Raw genomic sequence first — 27675 nt, forward strand, 5'->3', positions numbered from 1 at the left:
CTCCTTCCGTCCGGCTTTGCTCTTTCACTTTGCCGTCTCGCCCAGAGGAGGCGGACAGTGGCGGCTGGAGCATCCACGGTGAAGGATAAGCTCTCCTTCCCCCCTACCGGAACACGTACACATACACACACACAGCGCCAGCCGCCATGATTCGCCTCCTGCTCCTCGCCTGCACTGTCGGCGCGGCGCTGGCCAGCGACGTGCTCGAACTGACGGACGACGATTTCGAGGATCGCGTCGGGGAACACGAGCTGATCCTGGTGGAGTTCTTCGCTCCTTGGTGAGTTCCCGCCCCGTACTTCAACTGGAGACCGACCCAGCCCACCCGCTGATTCCATTTTCCTGATGGTGCGCAGCGTTAAATGAGCCCGGCCGAAAGGTCCCCAACCTTCTTCCCCCGCCGCCCCGGGGACGCCGCCCTCCCCCCCCCCCCCGCCCCATATCGGCCCGAGTGAGGGTGCTCACCCTCCTCTGGAGGCTGATGGCGCATTGACCCGTGTGTGTGGTGTTGGAGTTAGAAGCCTTGGTATGTATATGTGATGATGGGTGGGGGGGAGCCTTCGGGTACCAACCGGCCACTGGCTGAGCTCTGGTTTATAATCCGACCGTCTGATGGAGTACTGCGGCTGGGTGCGCACGGCTCTCTGGAACTTGTAGTCTTTCTCTACCGGAGGTCCCCTTTCCGCCGTCGGGTGGCGCGGGCTCTGCAGACTACAACTCCCATAATGCCTCTGTGGTGCCCTGTCTTGCAAGTTGCCGCAGCCAGAACCGGAAATCATGGGCACGCGCCTCGTGGCTCCTGCTGATTGGCTCCCGGGGAAGCTGTGGCCGGCGCTGATTGGCTTATTGTCGACCTGCCCCCTTCTCCCGTAACGATGACGACGCCTGGTGCCAAGCAAATGATTGCGATAGATCAGTCTGACCCCATAGCAATTGTTGGGGTGTTACCTTGATATGCATTCCTAACAATAGGTAAAGGGGCACAAACAATATACACCTGCATCGGAAGCAAAAGGAACTTATCAAATTAAATAATTCTATTGTTTCTGTGAACTGTACACTCCAGCCCTGGTGGGTTCTGGTAATTCTAGAATGGGTTACTAACTGGTAACCAGTATAGATGCTATAATTCAGTCTTTTTTTCTTAATTTCATTGATGGGATGTGGGTGCTGCTGACAAGGCCAACGTTTATTCAGAATCAGAATTGTTACGGCACAGGAGGAGGCAATTTGGCCCATCGTGTCTTCACTGGATCTCCAAATGAGATTATGATTTGGTGCCACTCTCCTGCCTTTGCTCCTGACCCTTGTATTTTGTTTCTATTTTAAATAATCATCCAATGCCATCTTGAATGCTTGGACTGATCCTGCCTCCATCACAATTCCAGGCAGTGTATTCCATACTCGAACCACTTGCTGTGTGAACCAGCTTTTCTCACCTCACATTTGCTGCTTTTGCAAGTCACTTTAAATCTCATTCTCTATCCTTTTTATGAGCAGAACCAGTTCCTCCCTATCTTCTCTATCCAGCCCCGTCATGATTTTGAACAACCCTATCAAATCTCCTCTTAGGCTTCTCCTCTCCAAGGAAAATAGCACCAACCCCTCCAATCTACATTCATATCATCCCTAGAATCATTCTTGCAAACCTCTTCTGCACTGTCTCCAAAGAGTTCACACCCTTACTATAGTGTGGTGCCCAGAACTGTACATAACACTCCAGCTGAGGTCTAACTAGTGTCTTATATAAGCTCAGCATAGCCTCCTTGCTCAAGTACTCTATGCTCCTATTAATAAAGCCCAGGGTTTGTATGTTTTATTAACTGCTCTCTCCACCTGTCCTGCCACCTTCAAAGATACAAGCATCCAGGTCTCACTGCTCCAGCACCCACTTAAGAATTGTACCCCATTTTTTATAATGTCTCCATGTTCTTCCTTCCAAAATGCATCACCTCAGACTTCTCTGCATTGAACTTCATCTGCCACTTAACTGCCCACTCCACCAACTTGTCTGTTGAAGTTCTACACTGTCCTCACTGTTTACAATGCTTCCCAGTTTCATATCATCCACAGACTTTGAAATTGTTCCCTGCACACCAAAACCTAGATCATTAATATATATCAGGAAAAGCAAAAGTCCCAATACTGAACCCTGGAGAATTCCACTACAAACTTTCCTCCAGCCTGAAAAATATCCATTGACCATTGCACTCTGTTTCCTGTTACTCAGCCAATTTTGTATCCATGTTGCTACTGTCCCTTTTATTCCATGAACTGTAACTTTTCTCAGGTCTGTTTCCTCATCAACGAAGTTAATTAAACTCAATTTCCCCTTTAGAAATCCATGCTGGCTCTTCCTGATCAACTCATACTTTTCCATGTGACTATTAATTCTGTCTGGAATGTTTGTTTCTATTTATTGCCCAATCCTAAGGTGATGTTGAAACACTGCATTCTCTGGTGTACTATATGCCAAAATATTGGCTGAAAAATCTATCTTGTTTGAATTTGAATGAATCAATACCATCTGTTTTCACATTCTCCCTAGGGAACTTCTTCCATTACTGTTTTCTCACTTGAGATTGTTTTAGATTTCTTTTCCTTTCAACCATCTTGCCCCCTTTCTCCCCCCCCCCCCCAAAAAAAAAAGTGCCAGCTGTGTCCTTTGGTTTGAGTATACTGGACAAGGTAACACCTGTCATGGTTTGTGTTAGCTGGTCCATTTTGAAATGTTACAAACAGCAAGTATGCCAGCTCCCAACCTCCTGTTTTTCCAATGTGAACATACCCAGTTTGCATAATTGCTATTCATGATTCAATCCTTGCATCTATTAGGTTGCTAATGCTGTTTTCTGTGATTATCATGAGGAAAAGAATCATCTGAAAGATAATCTGACAATGCAGCTGAGATATGGGAGTTCCCGAGTGGGATTTACAGACAGTCTTCTGACTTAGCCCAGTGGTAGCACTCTAACCTAAGCTGATGCCATGCTTTCAGATAACCAAAACACTTTCTAAACAGTCAAATTGCAGAATAATTGTGAATCTGAAACTCCACTCCTTGCATATTCTGTGTTTTTAATAAAGTTGCTAGATACAACTAAATTGCATTCCATTATTGGATTTTTGCATGTTTTTAATTGAATGTAGAGGCTGCAGAGGAATGATGTGAAAGTCTAGTTGAAATCTTGCATCATGAGTAGATAATTTACAAATGAACAAACTATTCTCATCCAGTGACTTGGTGCAACAATGTTTGACTACGTGACGCATTGCCAAGGGATACTATTACTGTATGTCCTACAAATGGATTAATCCGATCATAATGATTGATTTTTCTCTCATGCTACCTATGTTCGAAGTGGATAGCTGTACCTATTTACCTGGGCAGCAGTTATGACACCTGATATATTGCACTGGTTTCAGTTGTGTCAGTCATGCATTTCTTTTACAATGCTCTGATTTTTCTGCTACTAATCCAATAGAGTATATTTATTTTGTAGATTTCTTATTGCATGTGATTATAATGGAGCTCCTGCTACTTTGCTGGGCTGTGGAATTGGCAATTAATCTTTTGCCTGGCCATCACTTTCTGGAGGGATAGAGTAGCAAACTTTCTGGCAAGAGCCTTTAAACCAACACCAATGAAATCTAGGCAATATTTTATTAAAAGTCCTATGGCAGTGACTCATTAGCTGGCATATAACATACAATACATTTAAAATTGCCAAGTGAAACTGTATAAAAATGTAAATTAGTTGGGAATGGAGATGGAAAGTGAGCAGCAGTGAGGTCTCAAATATAGCAGCCCATTCTCAACTGACTCAAGTGGAGGGTAGCACCAGGATAGACCAAGTTGCAAATACCCTGTTGTTTCAATGCTCTTTCCTAAGCTGGCCACCAAGGAAACACACATACTGACCCCAAAAAGGGGTTGTGGATTCGAGCAGACCGTTTATGCAGCTCTGATTCAGTGCAAAATGAGTGGTGAATTCCTGTCTCATGCAATCAGAGTTGGATGGATTACAAGCTTTGACATCATGTGGGAGCTAGATGCCTTTGATTAATGCTGCTGCCACAGTGCAGGATGCTTACAGCTTGAGTTCAGCTAAAGATAACTGTAGAATATAAAAGTTTAGAAACCTCTTCCCAATTTCCCCTAAGCCAAGATAAAGCAGTGCCAGAGGAAGATGGCGACTACCCAGTCAGCTGCCTGTGTTGCATCCCTGCTTTCCACTAGCCCACTTTAAAGCTTCCCCCACCCTAGCTCTGAACTAGCATCTTTCTCATTTCTCTCCAACCTCCCCTAATAGCTCCTTCAGTTTATCTTGTCCATGTAACCCACTTCCTGTTCCCTCAGCCCTATTCCCACTAAACTGCTGCCCGCCCAATTTCTCCTTTCTGGTCTCCATGTTGGCTGGTGCTAATTGTTCACTCTCTTCAAGTGTTGTGTCCCCCTCTCCTTTTAAATCTGCTGTCAACTTGCTTCCTAAAAAAAAAACCCTGACCCCACTGTCCTTGCAAACTGCCATGCATCTCCAAACTCCCTTCCCTCCAGTTCTTGAACATGTTGCCTCCCAAATCTGCCCAACTTTCCTGAACTCCATGTTTGAATTCCTCAAATCAGGATTCTGCCCCTTCCACAGTACCAAAAAGCTCTTATCTAAATCACAAATTATATCCTATGTGACTATGACAAAGGTAAACGTTTCCTCCTCATCCTTCTTGACCTGCCTACACCCTTTGACATGATTGATCACATCACCCTTAGCCAAATCTCCTCCACTACCGTCCTGCTGGGAGGAAGGGACTGGTCTCTCCTGGTTTAATTGTTATCATAGCCAGAGTATCAGTTGCTTCCTGCTCTTGCAGTTCCCCCTGGTGTCCCCCAAGGGTCCGTAACTTGGCCTCCTCTTATTCTTCAGCAACACAGCTTGACCCCACTACCACCTTTTTGACTTCTCCACTGTTACCAAATTTTTAGACTGCTTATCCAGCATCCAGCACTGAATGAGCAGAACTTTCTTCCAGTTAAATATTGGGAATGATGAAGCTGCTGTTTTTGCTTCACTCTCTGTTCCCCAGCTACTGATTACATTCCTGTCCCAGGCAACAGTCTGAGATTAAACCAGTTTGTTTGCAATCTTAATATCATATTTGATCCTGAGCTGAACTTCAGACCACATACTCATGCCATCATTGAGGCCACCTATTTCCACCTCTTATGTCATTCCTGTCTCGGTTCATCTGCTCAGAGCCTCATGTGTTTGTTACTGTTGTCTTAACTATTCATGTGCCCTCCTTTCTGGTCTCGAATATACAGCCCTCTGTAAATTTTTAGGTCATCCAAAACTCTGCCACCCTCCTGACTCGCACCAGGTGCCATTCCCCTATTATTCCTGCGCTTGCTGACTTGCATTGTTTTACTGGAAGCCAGTGTCTTGATTTTTTTTTTTAGATTCTTATCCTTATTTTCAAATGCCTCTTTGTCCTCACTCCTCTTTCATCTCCTCCAACCTCACAACCATCTTGAGATATCAGCACTCGGCTTATTTTGGCCTCTGAGCGTCCCTGATTTTTTTTTTTGTTAGTTTCACCATTGGCGGCTGTGCTTCAGTTGCCTAGGCCCTAAGCTCTGAATTCTCCCCTTACACCTCTCCGCCTCTACTTTTGCTTTCCTCTTTTAAGACACTCCTTAATACCAATCTCTTTGCCCAAGCTTTTGGTTAACATGGCTCTGGGCCACACAAGGGAAATATTTTGTTAATAATGCTCCTGTGAAGTGCCTTTAGGATGTTTTATTATGCTTGAGGGAAGGAGAGCCAATGGAAAAGTTCTGAATTATCCATAAGGATATTGTAAGAGGCTGAAGGACAAAGCACAAAATGGTAATATTTACTTTAGCTGTCACCTCAGGTGGTCTAGGACAAAGGGTAGAGTTGCTTCAGGGTGTAAGTTTGTATGTGGCAGTCACCAAGAAGAATAATGGAGATATGAGCCACTAGATTCTCATTAATCAGATCACTACAAGTGACAGTGACTTGAACTGTTCCTGCATATAGGTTCAATGCAGCATTGGTGTCTGAGATCAGATTTGTTGGCTCCTTTTCTACTGGGGACCAGTGTTGAGAAGCCCAAAGAAATGGAGTACATGTCTCAAATGATAGTTGATTTAAGTCATTGGAAGCTAACAAACAGCGAAGGCACTGTGCTAACATTGCAAATCATTTTATCATTTCTCATAAGCATGTCTGATGAGACTAGTCTTTAAAATTGTATTTAAAAACTTGAGTTGAAATCAAATGTGAACATTATTAAAATGTAAATGCTTCATCTTTGTCGCCTTTACAAAATTGCTTCAACCTAGTAAAAGTACTTGGCTTTCCTTGGAGATTAATGTAGTAGTGAAAGTAAGTTGACCTTGATAGCATAACTTTGGTCTCAAAAAAGCTAACAGTTTTGTTCGGGTGCATCTTTTAGGGCAGTTTTAGCATGTGCATAGTTTCAGCTCACCTGTAGCTCCTCTGAGAAATAATTCTACTAAAATGTTTTAAGTTAAGTATAAATAAACAACCATGGGGTTATATTCCAACACTGGGATGAGGTGTAACTAGCCAATTTAAGTTGCCTTGAAATTTCTTAATGTAAACTTAACAGTATTTATATCAGTGCTAAAGTTCAATATTTCAAGATTAGTTTGATGCACTAAGTTTCTCATCGATATCTTTGCTTCCAGCCATCTAAGTGTAACACACTTAGATATTTGAGAAATGTAAATGGAGCACAACAAAAAGTTGCTGCCTTTCCCTGATCTTTTAAATACAAATTGATATAGAATTATAAATTCCACTTTGTGAAATTTACGATAACACAAAAATGTAGCGCACTATCAGGCTATGTAATTCATGGGACTTGCGTTACTGTCTTATTCTCTAGTTCTGCATTTGATCCGTTTACATTATTTTCTACCTACAATACTGGATTTGTAACTGTTGTAGGTGTTATTCAGCACCACAATTTAGATGGTTTCACCAAAAGGAGGCGAAAAGCAAATTGCCTGTTAACAATTTTACACCGAGGAAAAATACTTTTGAAATTATTTGACACAGGACCTTTTTTTTTCCCTACAATAGCTTTCTTTAGCCACTTCAGGAGGTATCAAACATGTTCATTAGATAAATAGTTTGAAGAATGTTAACAAGCTAGTAGCATAGAATTTCAAATTCTAACCACTTCCTGTATTAAAGGGCCTTTTCTAGCTCACCTTATTAATTCTTTTTGTAATTATCTTAAATTTCTGGCCTCTTTATTTTTTCCACATGTCAGTAAAACAACCTGTTGCTATTTACCTTATCGTAATCCTTTTAATTGTGGAGACCTTGTATCAGATTAGTCAACCTCAGTTTTTAAAGAAAAAAACTAATTTCTTAACTCTTTCATAACTAATCCCTCATTCCTGGTAACAATCCCTGGCTCAATCTTAGAAATCCCTTCCGAGCAGCACTGTGGTATACCTACACCACGTGGATGGCAGCGGTTAAAGAAGGCGGCTCACCACCACCACCTCGAGGGCAATTAGGGATGGGCAATAAACACTGGCCTAGCCAGCGACTGAAAGAGTCCAATGTAGCTGAGTGTAATACCTGCAAGATCTGCTTGGGCTATATTGTGTTTTCTAATCATTTATGTCCACTTTCTGCAGGTGCGGCCACTGCAAGCGGTTGGCCCCAGAGTATGAAGCTGCTGCCACAAGATTGAAGGGAAAAGTTCCTCTGGCGAAGGTGAGTTGCTAGTTGCCAGTTTTAAATCACATTTAACAAACTGGACACCTTTTTAAAAAATGTGAATCTACAAGTACTTTACCACCACTTATTCCCTTCATTATATACTATTTACAGGTAGTGATAACTAAATTAAAATAGTAATAACGTGCACGTTCCCTTGTCAGAGCAAATGGTTCACCTGAAGTATATTTTTCTGCTTGTGTAACTAGTTCCTTGCATTGTATAAGAACTAGTTAAGTTGTAATTGTTGATTATGCAATGGTGTAATATGCTGAGATTTTAAAGGGTGGAGTTACTTGGTGGTATATGGATAAAGTGGAAAATAATGAATGAATGCAGACTGGGAGTAATTTCTGGCACACAACAGTAGAAGTTCATTTCAAACTACTAAGTGACAACTCGCAATTCTCAATCTGTTAAGAGGCCAATATGGTTTGGCAGAGATGGACTGCATTTCGGCATAAGGTTGGGGAAGTGTAAGGCTCTTTTAAAATCTGGAAGAGATGGTAATCGTTCCTTATGAATAGAATCACAGGGAATGAATCTTGGTTTGGTATGAGTATGACCTTGGAAACTGAGTATGCAGCTGTATCGAGGGATATTTTGAATGCCAAACTTTCATTTGTTCCTCAATTGTGTGCACTCTAATGTCAGTCTTGCGAGGGCTTACTGAAGTTTTATGGTTTTACACTCATCGTAATACTTTATCCTTGATTAATCATGGATTAGTAAAACAGTGGAAGTACAGTGGGTACAACTTATAGGTTACTTATTCAATTTATAGAGAAGTGATGAGACAAGAGAAAAACACAATTTAGCAGTAGTGTAATTAAGAACGTGGACAAATCACTTGTATATCACATCTGCTGGTTCTTGTCCTAAATTATTAACTTGGATCATTTCTCTCACATTAGTGACTGTAAAACTATGACTGTTGATCTGGAGCCCAAAATAGCAGTGCCCAGTATTAAATCTGTTAAAATTGTGGACATGAATAAAAATTGCAGATATCCTACTGCAAATCTTTGAAGTAAAGTAGGAAGACAAAACATGGTATTTTTCATTTGTAACAGCTGAGACACCAATTAAGCTCTGTAGAGTTTGTATTTTCTAAGTAGCTGAAGTTCAGCTGCCATTCTGGTCTGATACTTTGTGCTAACTCTGCAACCAGGTTGACTGCACTGCAAATACAAACACATGCACCAAGTATGGAGTCAGTGGTTACCCAACTTTGAAGATATTCCGTGATGGTGAAGAGTCTGGTTCTTATGATGGTCCTAGAACAGCAGGTGAGAATTATTTCCTCTTAGTGGCTATAATTTTACAATGCTTGTGGGCAACTAATGCCACCACTTAGCAAGTGGTTCAGGTCACTATATATACCCTGATGGATTTAAAACCTCAATGTCTGAGTGTTCTTGATGATAACCCTGATTTGCTTATCAAGTTGCTCTAAAGATTGGGTCAATCGTACTCATCGTTTAAATTTATAATCTTAATCTCACCTCTTCTCTATCTAATTTCTCTCAACTCCTGTTTTTTTCCTTGAATCTCACTTCCTGTTCACTTAACCCCATTCCCACATGTTATTTTAATCTTCATATAGATTAGATGAGTCAAATTGGCAAAGTTAGCCTGGATGATGATATAAGTATGCATTTGGGACAGTTTCTTAGAACATTGTACACAGTGGATGGTAAATGCTGAGCAGCTCAAATCTCAGAGGGAAACTTGAAACAGCTGTCACAACTGTTCTAGCGATTTGTATTTTTGTTTCTGGATGCATGCCTTGAATTCAGTAGTAATAAGACCGCTGAATCTTTGAAGTTTTTTTTACAAAACTAAACAAAGTAAAAGAAATGATTTTAAGCAAGTACATTATAGATTACTACTATGATAACTCCTAGCTCCCCTAATTAATCTAGCTCCCAGTTACACCTGCATTAAGGCAACAGTAAAACAGCAGATTTCAATAGACCCAGGCAAAGCACAATACCCTGAACATTGATATTCGCTTCGGTTCCCATAGGCAGCATCTTGGTACATAGAGGCTGGAGGCTTTTAACACTTGTTAGATCTTAGAATGCTGCCACCTTGCACATAAGCTCATCTCCTTTTTACTGGTTTCTCCCATTCTAATATAAATCCAATTGTCCCAATATGTCTTTGTAACTACTTTTTCCATAATATAAATCTTTCATAGCACTCAATCAATAATCTTTGGGGAAAAATAAACACATTAAGTTGGCTTAGCCTCTGGGTGTAACACCATTCCATCTCTTTGAAATTCACTACTCTGGTTTATCTAAAAATGCAAATGTTCTTCACATCTCCCTTTCTAAAACTTCACCCATGTTTACATATTTAGCATTTCAAACCTAGTTTCCCTTCTGATACAGCAAAGCAATCAGACCAGCTGTCTGTATTTCAATGAAAATCCACACACAAACTAATCCAAACCCCACAATTAACCTACCTTTACAATAAATTACAATAATATTATGAAAATAATGTTTTCATGGCACAAACCTGTTTTCTTTATCTTCTGCAGCTTTTAATGCCACACTATCCTCCTCGAATGCCTCCCCTTGGTTATTCAGCTCAGTGAAACTACCTTGGTTCTGCTCTTGTCTGTCAAATAGTGGCCTGAACATAATCTTCTTGCCCCAACATTGTTATCTGTGGTGTCCTTCAAAAGTCCATTTATCCATAGCTCCCTCCTGGACCTCATCTACATGCTGCTCCTTAGTGTCATCATCCAAAAACATGATCAATTTTCATTTTTATTTTTAGATAATATCCAATTCTATGCTTTCACTACCAATTTGGCAATCCCTCAACTGCCTTTTTGGCACCCCACTTATCTGACATTCAATCTTGGATGAGCCAGAGTTAAACATTTTGGATGACCGAAGCAGTCATCCTCAGCCCTACTACAAACTCAATATCCTTGCCACTGATTCTATTTCCGGTCCTAGACACCATCTCCAATATAGCCAAACTGTTTGAAACCTTGGTCTCTTTGACCCTAAGCTGCACCTCTGGCATATCCATCATCATCAGAAGACTGCATGCTTCCATCTTGGTAATGTTGCCTGTCAGCTCCCTGCCCAGATGATGAGAGCATAGTTGTAATGAGGCCTGGACTAATGCTCCAAAGCCATGAATTCAAATCCCATCATGGTGGCTTTAGGAATTTAAATTCAATTGATTAAAATCTGGAATTAAATACTAGTCTCATTAGTAATCAGGCTGGTTTGTTGTAAAAACTTATCTGGTTCACAATTGTGCATCAGGGGAGGAAATCTGCCATCCTTATCTGACCTGGCTTACACGTGACTCCAGACCCAAAGCAATGTGGTTGACTCATAACTGCCCTCTGAAATGGCTTAGCAAGCCACTCATTTAAGGGCAATTAGGGATGGACAACAAATGTTGGCCTTGCCAGCGATGCCCACATTGCATGAAAAGAATTTTCAAAACTCCATATGTCTACTCTGAAGCTAGTAATGCACATTTTAATATCAATCTTAATAATGTCATTTCAGCTATCCCACTTCAAGGCCAGTTGGGAATGGGCAATTAACATCGGCTGCAGCGACACACTCATCCCAAGAATTAAAAAAACTCTTGCCTCAGTTTATCTGCTGCTTATACACCTTGTGCCTTTGTCATCTCCAGGTACTTCAACTTGCCCATTATCCTGCACTCATTCTTCCCATTCCTTGCTGACCTATACATTGGCTTCAGATCTCCCAATGCCATCACTTTAAAATTCTCAAACTTGTATTTCAAATTTCTTTTATGGCCTTGGCTATCCCCATCTTTCAGTCTTGCAACACTTGCCACCACCCCCAGAACTCTGCTTTCCTCTGACTTTGGCCTCTCATGATCCTTCAAAAACAAAAAAAAAAATTGCCAATTATCTGAATAAGAAATAGTTTGGGGTTTGTGTATCATGTCTTGTGACTCACCCAGATGCTGCAACATGACTATTGTTTTAGCTTGGCACCACTCAGGGCCAATTGAGAACACTAACTTGATTATAAGGATAACGTTAGTTATGCAGTAACTCATCCGTCTGTTATATCTGCAAAGATGGAATTGTCAGCCAGTTGAAGAAACAGGCAGGACCAAGCTCCATTGAAATGAAAACTGCTGAAGATTTGGAGAGCTTCATTAATGATGCCGATGCTTCAGTTGTTGGTGAGTAGCTGTCAGTAAAACTCTAATGAAACACAAGTTTTTTGTTAAAATGAGCCATGTCCAATTTACTAATGGAGAAATTTGGTTTCATTGCTACAGCAACTTTTCACTGAGTAAGATTTAATGGATTACAGGTTAACCTGTTAAATAATTGAAGCAAAAACAGAAAATGCTGGAAAAACTCAGCAGGTCTAACAGCATCTGTAGAGAGAAAGAATTAACGTTTTGAGTCTGTATGATCTTTCTTCAGAGCTAAAAAGAAATAAAAATGTGAAATTTATACTGTTTAAGGGGGGTTGGAGCAGGTGAAGCTGGATAGAAGGCCAGCGATAGGTTAGGACAAATGAGACATTGACAAAGATGTCGTGAACAAAAGGACAAGTTAATGGTAGTGGTAAGGGCTAAAGGAGGTGCTGATGGTGGCATTAAGGTGAGAAAACAGAATGTGATAATAGGAGGACAAGGGTAAGCACTCTGGGAAGAACATGAACAAGTGACAGATGGCCCTTGTGGGGGGAGGGGACAGTGGTGGAAAAAATATCAAAAACAGGATTAAAAAGTGGGGATAAGAAATGAAAATAAATGAAAATGTGGATAAAAAATAAAAATGAATATTGAAAAAAAGGGTGAGGATGAAGGAGTGTTCATGGCCTGAAGTTGTTGAATCTTATTACCACTATCAGCACCTCCTTTAGCCTGTACCATTAACATCCCCTTTGTTCTTTTGTTCATGATATCTTTCAGTTTCTCCTTTGCCTCCACCTATCGCAGGCCTTCTATCCAGCTTCACCTGGCCCCCCCCCACCTCTTAAGCAGTATAAATTTCATCACATTTTTACTTCTCTTAGCTCTTGAGAAGAGTCAGTCATACTTGAAATGTTAACTGTTTTTCTCTCCACAGATGCTGTTAGACCTGCTGAATTTTTCCAGCATTTTCTATTAAATAAATTGTTGGAAGTTTAAGGTATCTGAGCAAACTAGATATGTCTGATTTTTTTAAAAACATTCTTTCATGGGATGTGGGTGTTGCTGGCTATGCCAGCATCCATTGCCCATCCCTAATTGTCCTCAAGAAGGTGCTGCTGCACTCCTTGTGGTGTAAGTAAGTCCTTGTAGGAAAGGAGTTCCAGGATTTTGACCCAGTGACATAATTCCAAGTCCGAATAGTGTGGGGCTTGGAGGAGAGCTTGCAGGTGGTGATGTTCCCATCCATTTGCTGCACTTGTCCTTTTAGTCGGTAGAGGTTGTGGGTTTGGAAGGGGCTGTTGAAAGAGCCTTGATGAGTTGTTGCAGTGCATCTTGTATATGGTATGCACTGTCAGTGGTGGAGAGTGTTTAAGGTGATGAATGGGGTGCTAGTCAAGTGGGCTGCTTTGTCCTGGATAGTGTTGAGCTTTGAGTGTTATTGGAACTGCACTCATCCAGGCAAATGCAGAGTATTCCATCACACTCCTGACTTGAGACCTGTAGATGGTGGACAGGCTTTGGGAAGTTAGGAAGTGAGTTACTCTCTGCAGAATTTCCAGCCTCTGACCTGCTGTTGTAACCACAGTATTTATCTGGTTGGTTCAGTGCAGTTTCTGGTCAATGGTAACCCCATGGATGTCGATGGTAGGGGATTCATTGATGGTAATACCATTGAATGTAATGGGTCAATGGTTAGATTCTCTCTTGTTGAAGATGATCATTGCTCGGTACTTATGTAACGTAGATGTTACTTGCCACTTACCAGCCCGAGCCTGAATGTTGTCCAGGTCTACTGCATATGAACATGGACTGCTTCAGTGTCTAAGGAGTCACAAATGGTGCTGAACATTGTGCAATCATCAGCAAACATCCCCACTTCTGACCTTATGATGGAGGGAAGGTAAACTGAAGGAGCTCAAGATGGTTGGGTCTAGGACACTACCCTGAGGACCTCCTGCTGTGATGTCCAACAACCACTCCCATCTTCTTTTGTGCAAGCTGGAGACTTTTCCCTCAGATTCCTTTTGACATTTGCTATGGTTGCTCGATGCCACACTTGGTCAAATGCTGCCTTGATGTCAACGGCAGTCACTGTCCCTTCTGATCTTGAATTTAGCTCTTGTTCATATTTGGACTAAGGATGTATTGAGTTTAGGAGCTGAGTGGAACCCAAACTGAGTGTCATGAGCAGGTTGCAGAGTAAGTGCCACTTAATAGTAGTGCCGACAACACCTTCAATCACTTGCTGATATCGAGGGTAGACGAATGAAGTGGTAATTGGCTAGGTTGGATTTGTCCTGCCTTAATGGACAGGATGTACCTGGGCAATTTTCCACATTGCTGAATGGATGCCAGTGCTGTAGCTGTACTGGAACAGCTTGGCTAGGGGCATGACTAGTTCTGGAGCTCGAGTCTTCAGTATTATTGCTGGAATATTGTCAGGGCCCATATTGCTTTTGCAGTATCCAGTGTTTTCAGCTGTTTCTCGATGTCACGTGGAGTGAACCAAATTGGTTGAAGACTGACATCTGTGATGCTGGGGGCCTCCGGAGGATGCCAAGGTAAATCATCCACTTGGCACTTCTGACTGAAGATTGTAGCAAATGCTTCAACCTTATCTTTTGCACTGATGTGCTGGGCTCCCCCAGCATTGAGGGTGGGGATATTAGTGGAGCCGCCTCTTCTAACTGTGAGTTGTTTAATTGTCCACTGCCATTCATGACTGGATGTGGCAGGACTACAGAGCTTAGAACTGATCTGTTGGTTGTGGGATCACTCAGCTGTGTCTTTCACATGCTGCTTTCACTGTTTGGCATGTAAGTAGTTCTGTATTGTAGCTTTACCAGGTTGGCACCTCATTTTTGGGTATGCTTTTTGCCAGTATGTTTGAGTTTTATATGCGAGGGAGGAAAAGAATGAGAAATGTTGAAATCTCTGCATTGTACAGCTGCATCAGACAAGAGTACAGAGCCATTAAGTTTGAGAATTACCAAATCACCACTTATGCAGTGCATCCTAGGAAGGTGGGTCACAGGAAAAGTATGGGGAATTTCCTCTGCTTAATGTTTCATGAACTGAAATTAGCCAGACGTAGCCTCGATCTCATTGCAGGAAATTATGGGTGTGCTCAACTGGAATCAGGGATAGTTTATGCAGTAGTTTGCATAAAGATTTATTTGCATATTTAATAGAGATGGTGGGACCTGTGATCGAGTTCAGTTTTTTTGTTGTGTTGTAGCTGACGCATCTCATTAGTAACCAAATCTGAGCCAAGTTACGCATTCAGTCCAAACATGTCTTGCTGTACTTGTTGCATGAGGTGCCCATGCAGTCAATTCATTATTTAATTAATCGCTCTGGGGTATGGTTAGTTCTTTTGATTTTTCTTTTCTGCAAGTATGCAAATACAAAAAAAAATTGAGCTTTCTCCACACTCCACACTCTACTCAATACTAAAATGCTAGTAAAATATTTGTGTACTTTAACTGTAACTTAATTTTAAATAGCTTTGCCATCATTATCTTTCAGCAGTGTTCTAATCTACAGGGATAGAAACAGATGGTTTTTTTAAAAAAAATTACATTTGCTTGCTATACAGCCATTTATAAATATTTCTGACCTTCAACTCTGGGTTTTCATGTGTAGATTTATTGAAAATGTCAGTTACAACCATAATCATGCTTTTTCTTGACCATGAATAGATTGAATTTTTGGTGGAGGGGTGCAGGGGGAATGTTGTGGAAAAGAACGGCTGTCAGATGTGCTTTGAGTGAGTACTTATGTTGATATGCCAAATGCTTGAGAACTAACTTGTACTAATTTGTGCGTGCCTGTTGTGCAGGTTTCTTCGCAGACTCTGATGGCACACTCCAGGCAGATTTCCTTAAAGCAGCGAGTGCAATGAGGGAGAACTACCGTTTTGCACACACCAATACGGAAGAACTACTTGAGAAATATGACATTAAGAGCAAGTATGTACTGATATGTTTGGAAATACCCAGTCTTAACTGTAATCTTTTGACTACAAAGTAGTAGTACCTGTGAGCTTTTATATTATGGAGACGTTTGGCTCCTGACTTTTAGTGGGCTTCAACCAATCAACCGCCTTTCTACCCCTTCTCATTTTATATAAAACCTTTTTTGTGTGTGTGTGTGTTTTTAATTTTAAACCATAATTATTTTTCTATTCCTCTAATCTATTTTTGTTTTATGTTTTGGTTGCTACCTGCTCCCCCCACACAAGCTAGAAGCTGTATATAAACTGCACCCAAAGTAGAAATGTCTTAACTTAAGATCCAAGTCAGCATTAATTCAGTTTGCCCATTTCCTGGCAATCTTGAAAGCATTTAAGAATCGTGCCAGAATTTGACCAGTTCTAGTGATAATGAAATTTAGTTCAAGTTCAATAAGAACTACTGTTCATTCTTTTGTAATACTTGGGTTATGAGGGCTTGACAGGCTTTATGCTGAGAGACTGTTTTTCCTGATTGGAGAGTCCAGGGGTCATAGGTGTTGGGATAAGGGTTGGCCATTTTGGGACTCACGAGAAATTCCTTCAGTCGCAGCATTGTGAATCTTAGGAATACTCCACCCCAAGCCGAGGGGTTTTGGATGTTCAGCCATTGAGTATGTTCAAGAGAGAGTTAAGGGAATTGAGGGATATGGAAATTAGGTGAGAAAGTGGAATTGTTGTAATGTTCAACAGTGAATTTGTTGAATAGTGGAGCAAGCTTGAGGGGTTCTGTGGTCCACCCCTACACCTGCTTAATTTTTCTGTTATGGTATGAATTGACTATTTGAAGTTTTGCCTTATTGGTGACAGAAACCAACTTGTTTGCAAAGCTGGTCAGCTGCCACATAAGGAAGGTACAATCTGCAATGAAAAGCATGTTGCTCGTCCTGTTGGCCATATTGGCAGTGAAATGCTCACTGCACAGCTCTCTTTGTGAAGTATCAGAGAAGCAGTTGGGGTCATGGCAGCATTGCTTGGAAAGCAATGTATCTGGAGTTCCCAACAAGGCTTTTCTTGGTGTGTGCCAGCTGTGATCAAGAATAATAGAAATTTCACCTTAGGATCACCTTGTGCTTGAATGCCACAGCAAGATTTTCTACTTGCGTCTGGTTTTCCTGCTCCTGTCCTATAATAAGTATTTGCCCAAATCCCTCTTGCTGTGGTTGGTTTGGTTTCATTAGCCACGTAATAAAGTGCTCCATGTTTTAATAGCCTTGTATTTTGGGGCAAGATTCTAACCTGCCCTTTCAGGATGCGAGCCAAACAATTGCACAGTATGTAACCTTGTTCAAGAATCAACCTAGGGGTTGCTATTTAACCACTCACGCCTTCCCGCGTTCCTCATTCTGCAGAATCTTGGACAAATATAAATTATTTCTTGCCTCTGCAGTAAATTTCAAGTATGAAAATCCACTTGTTTGGTACATTGTTCTTATCCAATTGCAATAATTTCTTGCCAGGATGGATTCGCAAATACTCAGCCATTAAATGCCTGAAGGTCCATTTTAACAAGAATGTTGGGCCTGAGTAATACAAATTCTTGTTTGACAGCAAAAACCTATTGGCTACTTGCTGACCTATGTTTTTAAGGATAAAATATTTTAAAATGGAAACAATGGGTTCGGAATACTTTTCTTCCCTAACACCTGCTGAGAAACCCCATCATGCATGTGTACATTCTCGGCAATGAAGTGTGCTTTGTGTGTAATGACACACTGGCAGTAGTGTCCATGATAAATGCAAGCTATAAAATTAGTAAATGCTGATTCTGAAGCATTTCACATGGATTTGCATTAATTCTGGATAATGTTGATTTCCCCCACCTCCCCAAATATACAATTTTTTTAAAAAAAGAAATGCAATGTATTGTTAAATTTCATGTACTGAAGACTAAAATGGAACCTTTTAGATTATTTACCAACCACTTTCCCTAATGCTGACTTCTTCTATTTTTAATAGGGGCATTATCTTGTTCCGACCTCCAAGACTGGCAAACAAGTTTGAGAGCGGCAGTGTACAGTACACAGAAGATAAATTCACAAATGCGAAAATAAAGAAGTTTGTTCTAGACAACATGTAAGTGCAGATTCTGTGGTGCATTTTTTAACTGGCATGACTTTTTTCATTGTTACAGTTTTGATTATGGGTCTAGATGCTTTGCAGTGATGCTTGAAGTTGGCTCCAGTGGTGGGAAGAGAGCAAGAGTTGCATTTAATTTGCACAAGACAACTGAATGATTAAAATCACATTTACGATCATGCTGGGGGACTTCAAAACTGGTGTAAGAACACTAAATAAATGGCATTCATGTCTTGGAAAGGTTTTTTTTATTCGTTCATAGGATGTGAGGAGTTGAGGCTTGGGGCAGATCAGCTGTGATCTTATTGAAGGGCAGGCTTGAGAGGCTGAATGGCCTACTCCTATTTCTTATGTTCTTATCACTGCGAAGCCAACATTGCCCATCCCTAATTGCCCTTGAAGGTGGCCTTGAGCTGCTGACTTGAACCACTGCAGTATAGGGGGTGTATATGAGCCCAGGGTGCTGCTGATGAGGGAGTTCCAGGATTTTGACCCAGTGAAGGAATAGCAATATAGTTCCAAGTCAGTTTGGTATGAGAGACTCTGAGGGGAACTTGCAGGTTTCCACATATCTGCCCTTGTTCTTGTAGGTGGTAGAGGTCATGGCACACGCTGCTACTAGTAAGAGTCAGTAGTAGAAGGCGTACTTGTTTGTGTTGGATTTTGATGCTGATCTTGTCGGCTGCTTTGTCCTGGGTGGTATCGAGCTTCTCGTGTGATGTTGAAGCTGCACTCATTTGGGCAAGTGGAGAGTATTCCAGCACATTCCTGACTTGTGCCTTTTTTAGATGGTGGACAGGCTTTGGGGAGTTGAAGGCGAGTTACTGACCTGCTCTTAGAGTCATGGCCCAGTTCAGTTTCTGGTCAACAGTTTCTCTGTGCATTCCCCCTCTTCCCTCAAATCCTCCATGCCCTCAATGTTGATGGTGAGGGATTCAGCCAAGGTGATGCAATTGACTGTCAGAGGACAGATTGTTATATTCTCTCATTGTTGGGATGGTCATTGACAGGCATATTTAGGTGGTGCAAATGTTACCTGCCACTTGGCAGCCTGAGCCTGAATGTTGTCTAGGTCTTGTTGCTGCCTTGGACTGCTTCAGTATCTGAGGAATTGCAAATGATACTGAACACTGTAATTGTCAGCAAACATCCCCACTTCCAACCTTCTATGTTTGAGGCAAGATCATTGATAAAACAACTGTGCCATGAACATTGCTCTGAAGAACTCATGCAGTGATGTCTTTGGACTCAGATGATTGGCCTCCAACAACCACAACTATCTTCTTTTGTGTTAGGGATGACTCCAACCAGTGGAGAGTTTTCCCTCTGATTCCCATTGACACACTTTACTTGCCTTTTGGTCATCGTACAGTTTGTTCAAACAATGTAGAAATCTCAACTACTTTTTGGTTTACCTACATGTCAAAATCTTAATTGATGATAATAGATGCGTTACACTACCTTTGTTAAATGCTCTTCTATGTAAAGCCACGAATTCCATTTTCACCATAATTTTTCCAGCTATAGTTCTGCTGCTTTAAGTTTTCCGTATCCAGAGTCTCTTCCTTTTCTGCAGCAAGTGCCCGCTTTATGCCAATTCACTTGATGTTCTTGACCTTGGAAATGTCAATATATCCGTTTAACATTGCAATTTTCACTTTAAATTTGTTTACCATAGATTTCCTGTTCTGTGGCTGGCCTGTTCACGTGACCTTTTTCCCCAGTGCTGCTCTCGCTTTGTGCTGAAGTCTCTCCCTCCCCCCAGTCCCTTCAACTGCTATTCCTGCCCTCTGTTCTTAACTTTAAAGTCCCCAGTGTCAATTATGACCACTGGTGAAGTCAGTGCTTCTCCCGCTTCGCCCTTGCTCCTGGCAAGGCTCTTGATCTTGCCTCTTCTGTGACTCCTGCCCTCGCCCTTAGTCCCTCTTCTTCCTGCTTTTTGTTCCTACCTTAGGCCCTGGAGTCTGTTTTCAGCTGCTTTGCTCCTGCCTCTGGTTTTGAATTTGCATTGAAGCCGCAAGCTCCAGCTAGTGGCAGAAGTTGGTCTGTGCAAGTAGTCACAGCAGCCAACTTCTGCCACTTCGTGGAGCCTGGTCAATCTAAAACTAGTGGGTGAATGTACAGTAATTGTTAACATTTATTGTACTATTTACATTTATATTGCATTTTCACTTTAAATTTTAGTTTATTTGTGTAGGAATTTTAAATGTGCAGCATTTCAACTCCTAATGTGTTAATTTTCTGCTGAAAGGTCCTAAAGTACAGTATTTCATTTATATTTAGTGATGTATTTGCAAGTTATTTCAGCTAGGAATGCAGTGCTGCACATGTACTGTACAGTATTTCAACTTGTACTTTTTTTTTTAGACAAGAAATGTCCTAAGGAACCTTATTCCAAATCATTTATGGATATAGGGTTCAAGAGAGATTCCAATAATCTGATCCCTGGGGCATTTCAGCAACTACACTCTGCAAAATATTCCTATGGTATCTCATTACTCATTAATTCTTCTCTGAAATTAAGACCCATTGTAGTAAAGGTAACGAGTCTGTCACTTTATTAATTCCACCTCAAAAGCCAAACTACACTGGACCCCCTATGTTCCAGTTGAGTTTTGTAATTTCCTTGAATTTAATGATCATCTCTGCCCTACTCTTTATAAATCTACACTGTCTTCATTTTGTTCATACTTTCTAAGCATTTATTAATGTTATTCATTGTGGTCTGCAGCAACCTTCTCATTGCTGACATGGCTAATTAGTCTCTAGCTATTTGGCTTATCCCTTCCCCCTTTTTAAACAGGGGTTTAGCCCTTTGGTGCAATTCCTGTTTCCTTTTGAATGGGTTGCTTAAATCAGTAATGAGCCTGACCATCTGGCATGTTGTTTAAGACCATTGGGCACTGGTACTATGAACATGCACAAACCTTGTTCACCTCCACCCTATTGGGTGACAGACACCAATTGGGAAAGAATTCTGTATTATAGTACTATTAAGATAAATTTTCAACTTGTGGTTAATTTTCTATAAGTTGGTTGATCTGCAACACTTAAGTTTTAGTTGGCAGGCTGCCCAGAGGTAATCCACTGCCACCCCAAAAAAGATTGTATTTGATTACATGTAGCTGACTTTAGCCAAAGGCAATTCAAAAGATTTGTCCTGATTTCTGCTCCATACTGTCTAATAAAATGTTATAAGTACTGTAGTCAATTTTTGTAACTTTATATTTTTTAATGCAGCTTTGGTATCTGCCCCCATATGACTGAAGATAATAAAGACCAGTTAAAAGGGAAGGATCTGCTGGTAGCTTACTATGATGTGGATTATGAAAAGAATCCAAAGGGTTCGAACTACTGGAGAAATAGGTACTGTCTGCATGGTGGAACTAGTTGAATCCTTTTAAATTGTTTCAGTTTTTTGCGCTTTGCTTGAAAGGTTGACTTGTTTGATCTTTAGAACATCTAATGTTCTGTGTTTTGTACTGTCCAAACACAGCAGGTTTATCAGTATTAAACAACTGTCATCTTCAAATGGTTAGAAATGTTTATTGACGATTTCAACTAAGCAATTTTGAAAAGTCTTGTCCAGGAGATTGTATTAATAATCAAATTGATTAGATGGAAATTAACTTCACAACAGAATAACTCTGTTGGCTGGTGATGGTTAAAATCCTAATGCTATGTTTTCTCTCTCTCTCTCTCTCTCTCTCTCTCTCTCTCTCTCCCTCTCCACCCACCGCCCCCCCCCCAACCCACCACCACCCTTGTCATTTGTGGCAAAATCTGTAACTTGCATTTAGTTTGTGCTGCAATTAAAATAAAGCCTAAATTAGTGTACCTGTGTTAATATGCAATGGGGGTTCTGATGAATTAACGAGTGATGTGGATTCAGTACCTGTGCTGCTGGGAGCTTGGGTTTAAATTGGCCTGGTGGGTGGGCATTCTTACACCATCAACACCAATATCTTGCATGTTCTGAATTTGGAAAATGTCCTGAGGAGCAACTTGGAACTCCTAAATCCTAAGTAAATTAATTAGCACTGCCTTTAATTTGGTTGCTCCTGAAGACATTCACAGTGTATAAGTACCCAAAGTCAGCTCACAGAGGATAGATGATCATAGGGACAGAGTGCAATAGTCTATTTTTATAACCATGGATTAAGTGTATTTTTTTATGATGGGGGTAATTTTGGAATTGCTTGACTTAACACTGTCGGGTGGATAATTTAGGTCAGTCTTGAACATGATATGACAGCTTGGCTGTGTTACCTGTGCTGTTCTGCGCACTGGAGGCAAGAAAAGGTATTTTTACTTCCCATTTGTTTGGGAGCATTAGTTAATAACTATGAAGTAGAAATAAATAGAGATCATTGATAAACAATAAAAATGCACGTACCTAAATGCAGCAGATAACCATGTTAAGGTATTAGCATCTGTAACATGTACTCACTAAACTTTATTTAACTCGAGTATGATGGTTGTGGGGGGCTGCAAGCTCAGGAGATTTAATTTTTAAAAACCTGTTCTTTGGAAAATTTGTTTTATTTCACCTATCTTATTTCCTTCCATTTGTTGACTGACTCTACTGTTTACAGTTTTAATTTTTGGTTCTGTCCATTCTTTTAATTGTGCAGAGTGATGAAGGTTGCTCAGAAATTTCTGGATGCTGGTGAGAAGCTGCATTTTGCTGTTGCAAACCATAAAACCTTCAGCCACGAGCTCTCAGAATTTGGCTTGGACACTTCCACTGGTGACATTCCTGTGGTCGCTATCAAAACTGCCAAAGATGAAAAATATGTGATGCAGGAGGAGTTCTCGTAAGTACTTTGAATCAGTGGTGGAAATTAAAGGTGCTGTACTTGGCACATTTGAGCGTCTTTGTCAAAAGTGGAACTGAGACTAATATGAGAAAAATCCACCTTTGTCTCTGTGGCATGCTCACGAGCTGGCATGATATTAGAATAGAGTACAGTTTGTTTGACTGTTTAGGTTGTGCATACCTTAGGCTAAGTAGGTACAAAACCAACAGATGTAGCAAGTTTTGGTCCATTGTTCAACAGTAAGCTTTTTGTAATGAGAATTACTGTAAGGGCCACAGTTTAAAATTTTTTTTAAACTTCTGTCCTTTTGAAAATATAATTTAAGTTTTTGTGGATTATTATCCTGACCAGACATTCTACAAGCTGCATAGATGCAAACCAAACCTTGTATTTAGACTATCTTGTCAGAAATGTTATGCTTGGCATGTAGTACTTTCTTGCTGCCTTAAAACCCACCATTGGCACCCAAGTAACTAAGCATTTATTTTGTAAGAAGCACTTTTTTTTTTGAGGACCTGATTTTTTTTCTTCTCTTGCCAGGCGTGATGGCAAAGCACTGGAACGTTTTCTAGAGGACTACTTTGCTGGCAAGCTGAAACGTTACCTTAAGTCTGAGCCAATTCCAGAGAGCAATGATGGTCCTGTGAAGGTTGGTCTCTTGGATATTGTTCTTTGCTGCCAAGCTGTTTTCTGATACTCCAGTAATAAGCTACTAATTATTCTGTTGCAACTGCATGACCTGCATTGCACTTCCTTTGGCTGACTCTGTTCAATCACTTCAGTCAATTAACTATGTGTTCTAATGATTTGTAAATGTCAGTAGTAATTATTTTATATAACGATGTGGGGATTTTTTTTAGATGTTTTGGTCTGTTAACTGCTCAAAAACCTGAGCAATTTTGTATGTCTTTTAGCACCATTTTGTGGCTTTCTTGAGAGAGAACATAATTAGTAATTTTTTTTAAAAAAAGCCACTTCTACATTATACAGAAATGGAATTGCTGAGTAATTATGGCAGTCCATCTAGTCTACAACAGACAGACATGAGGCAAGCAAGGAAATGCAATGGCATTGGTAGGTCCATAGTCACTAGTTCCTTCCAAACATACAGCATTTGAGATGACATACTAAATTATACATGTTTTTTAACAACTGATTCTGCTTGGCAAAGTTTCTGTTAACTTCTTTAATATTCAGCATCAGATATTTGAATGTGTTGATAGAAAATGGCCATAGACTTGAATCCAGAAAATAGTTCAAGTTTGTACACTTGATAGAGGGAAAGTGTTGCAGAAATGAAATGGGACAATGTTTCTCGTATCTTGTAATGTCTAAAAATTGCTTCCAGCACAGGTGATTTTCAAAAAAAAGTTTGCTTTCTTCATCTTGTCAACTTACTGTTGCGTATGTTACGTGGTTGGATATTCATGTTCCTGCCTGAAACTGCTAATTTGCACTTGCAAATGTTTATTTTAACAGGTTGTAGTAGCTGAGAACTTCGATGACATTGTAAATGATGAAACAAAGGATGTCTTGATTGAATTTTATGCTCCATGGTGTGGGCACTGTAAAAGTCTGGAGCCAAAGTATAAGGAGCTTGGAGAGAAGGTTAGATTGTGTTCTGTTTGTCAAAATGGATCTTGGTTTTAAAAGATAAATTGTTCCATTATATTCTTGACTTTTTTTTCCCATACTAGTTGAGCAGTGATTCTAACATTGTCATTGCCAAGATGGATGCTACAGCCAATGATGTGCCTTCACCTTATGAAGTTCAAGGGTAAGAACAGAGAAACCAGTCATTTTGTTGGTTCAAATTAATTCCCCAATTTGGAACTATATCTGATGTTTTTTTTTAATATTTAGGTTTCCCACACTTTATTTTGCCCCAATGGGAAAGAAACAGAGTCCAAAGAGATATGAGGTATGGGGTTTTCTTTTTGTATCACAGCATTTTTCTTTTATAACCACTTCAACATTTGTATCATTTTGTAATAACATGGTGGCTGATCATCAGCTTCTGTAACAAAAATATGTAAAGACAATGATATAAGTATTTAAGCCTACATTATTGGTAACTTAAATGGTCATTTGTTCATTGTCTGTTGGAAGACAGTACACCATTCAACCAAGACACTTATCCGGATGGGACACAGTTCCAATTAACTCCTGAGGATAAGGTAGCTTCAAAAATTGGGTGTCAGATGAAACTACCATCCAGAGGGGATTCTATATTGTTTCATCAGCCAGTTGTCAGGATGTTACTCATAGTAGCAAAAGCCTCTTCAGCTTCAGAATCCGCTTACTTCAAAATCAATCTTTTTCCCTACCTGGAGTCAGTCTGAGAGAAACTAAGATAGCAAGTGCTACGGTTCAAGCTTGTATGTCATCTAAAATAGCCTTGCATCAAAGAACATAAGTTTCTCCTATCGCTAAGGGATCAGTAATTCCCACGAATAAGCCTTGCCTTTACGTGGCACTTGGATCACAGAGACTGGCTTTTTATAACAAGCAATGCTGCTGCTCAAGAATAGGCACAATGCAGCTCAGGATTAACAGTCCTCTGGGTATGTACCATGTAAAGAGAGAAGAAATATCACTTCAGGGAAATTTGTGTGTGGTGACTTGTTTTAGGAGTTACCCTTTTTTGAGCGTAGGTGCACTTTCTTCTTCCCTATTTTCAAATTTTTGGCGTTTTTCATTTCTCACCTACCAATAATTGGGAGAATGGACCGCACCCTTTGATAGCTGGAGGGCAAATTGCTCAAAGACTTGTAGAGGCAGGACCACCTGCATATTGGGTGGTCTACCTCAACCTGCAATTAGTTAAGCACATAGACCCAAAGGCACTGCCAGAGATACTTGGGTACCTCTGAGATGATCTTTTATGACTTGGACTTCACCAGTGGTGTATTATTTCAAGGCATGATTGCACCACCTTTTTGACAAGCAAACAAGTACCCTCGAGTTGCTGGAGTTTGAAGGACATAATAAGCGTGTGCCAACTTTGTGGAGAACCTGGTTCATGCCAATGCATTGTGCATTTTGGTTATATTAATGACCTTGAAGTATTATGTCCTTGGAAGTTGAATCTGGCAAGGGTTTCAAATATACATTATATTTTGAATGTACATTTTCTTAAGATAAGCTTATGCATTTTAGGCAGTGAAAGGGCTGTAAATTTGAGGATTTTGCATGGGTAAGTGATATATGTATAACAGTTCAAAAGGCCACACTGTAGGATGCAATTCTCTGGCTGCCTATTTGATGCCTGGCACTGTTGGGTAGTGTTGACTTTTTGCCAGATTGCTTAAAGATATGCTGCCATAGCAAGAGAAAGAAGTCATAAGTGGAAGTAGTTTATAGGCCCCTAACAATGGTTACACTGTAGAACAGAGTATCCATATAGCATGTAAAATGTGCGCTGCTATTAGGAGTGGTGCACAGCTGCCTCTTGTGTGGGTACTGAAATATCAAACAGGATGACCAACCTCTAGCAACATGTTGACTTTACCAGCCACCTGGCACTCTGGTTCTCCTCCCTCTGCTACTATTCATATTGGCAGAAGCCGTCAAATGTTTAAATATACATTTGAAATATTTTTAACAAATGTTTCCTGGTATGCAGCCATTTCCTTTTGAGCACACCTTTGAAAGAGCTGCTAGCCAAATGTTGTTATTGCCTCATTTGGGCTATGCATTATTGTTTAGACTGGCATAAGGTTCAGAATGTGCAAGCAGCTATAAATAACAATTGAAAGAACTACCACTGAAATTAGTTAGCCAACTGGAATATTAGAAGCAAAAAAGCCTAAACCTAACTTGAATTGCAAATTTGACCCAACTTTCCCAATTTCATGCATTTTCTTGAATAGATCTACTATCATCTAGGAGTGCCTGAAATATTGGAATCTTCCTTATTTCATGGCTGCATGCAATCTGAGTCGTTCAACCTCTAAACATAATGGGATCACTGAAATTTACTGAGTTTTTGTGACTGTCTTGGTTCCTCATCTTATGTACAAACCACTTTTTTATTGCATCTGAGAAGAATCTTCAGTTGTCAACAAAGCCAGTTTCCTACTATATATACTATTTTTACTAGCTGCTTAGTTATCTTAGTGAGGGAATGGTGAGCAGAATGTTAGTATTTTCAATACCAACTTCAGTTTGCAAAATGTTTGCATCCCAACCTTAAATGTATAGAAGATGCATTTACTTGATGGTAGAGGACTGATTTGGATTTGACAGAATGGAGTTTTCTTCTGAACCCCAAACTTTAAGTGACCTTTTGAATCCATACTGAACAAAATGATTTTCATCTGAGACCTGGTTTGTCTGTTGATGTCTGATATTACACTGATAATTGTGCTCTTACTTCAGGGAGGTCGTGAAGTTAATGACTTCATGAATTACTTGAAGAAGGAATCTACACACCCTCTGGCCGTACCAGTGGAAGAGAAGAAATCTAAGAAGAAGAAGAAGGACAAGGAAGAACTGTGAATTACTAGAAGCATCTCGAATGCTAACGTGATATGCAAGGAGTAATTGGAGCCAGGGTTGGGTTGAGATTTGGTGGTGGTATAGTCACTTTCTAGGAGGATTCACGGTCTGCAATACCGATCCCATTTCTGTATCAATTTTAAGATGCACTATCCGAGTTATTGAATCAAAAGGGGCAGAAATTCAGGTTTTGTTTTGGTCTTATTTTGTACTGGTGAATGTTTTTGTACATTTTGGAACAATAAACCCCTTTAAACCAAACTGAATGCACTGCAATATTTGCACACTAAATTTGTAGCACTCCATA

At 40.4% G+C, this 27675-nt stretch overlaps 1 protein-coding gene across 1 annotated transcript; it reads left to right on the forward strand.

Annotated features, from left to right (window-relative positions):
• On the forward strand, positions 1-27629 carry pdia3 (protein disulfide isomerase family A, member 3). Its single transcript, XM_041174986.1, has 13 exons — positions 1-280; positions 7703-7781; positions 8956-9073; positions 11883-11990; positions 15799-15928; positions 17929-18045; positions 21289-21414; positions 22683-22865; positions 23409-23517; positions 24348-24476; positions 24566-24645; positions 24732-24789; positions 27249-27629. Exons 1-13 carry the CDS (start codon positions 147-149, stop codon positions 27366-27368), a joined length of 1491 nt encoding a protein of 496 aa, XP_041030920.1. The 5' UTR covers positions 1-146; the 3' UTR covers positions 27369-27629.
• Positions 27630-27675: the final 46 nt, after the last annotated feature.

This window comes from Carcharodon carcharias, chromosome 26, assembly GCF_017639515.1.
Source record: "Carcharodon carcharias isolate sCarCar2 chromosome 26, sCarCar2.pri, whole genome shotgun sequence".
Lineage (NCBI taxonomy): Eukaryota > Metazoa > Chordata > Chondrichthyes > Lamniformes > Lamnidae > Carcharodon > Carcharodon carcharias.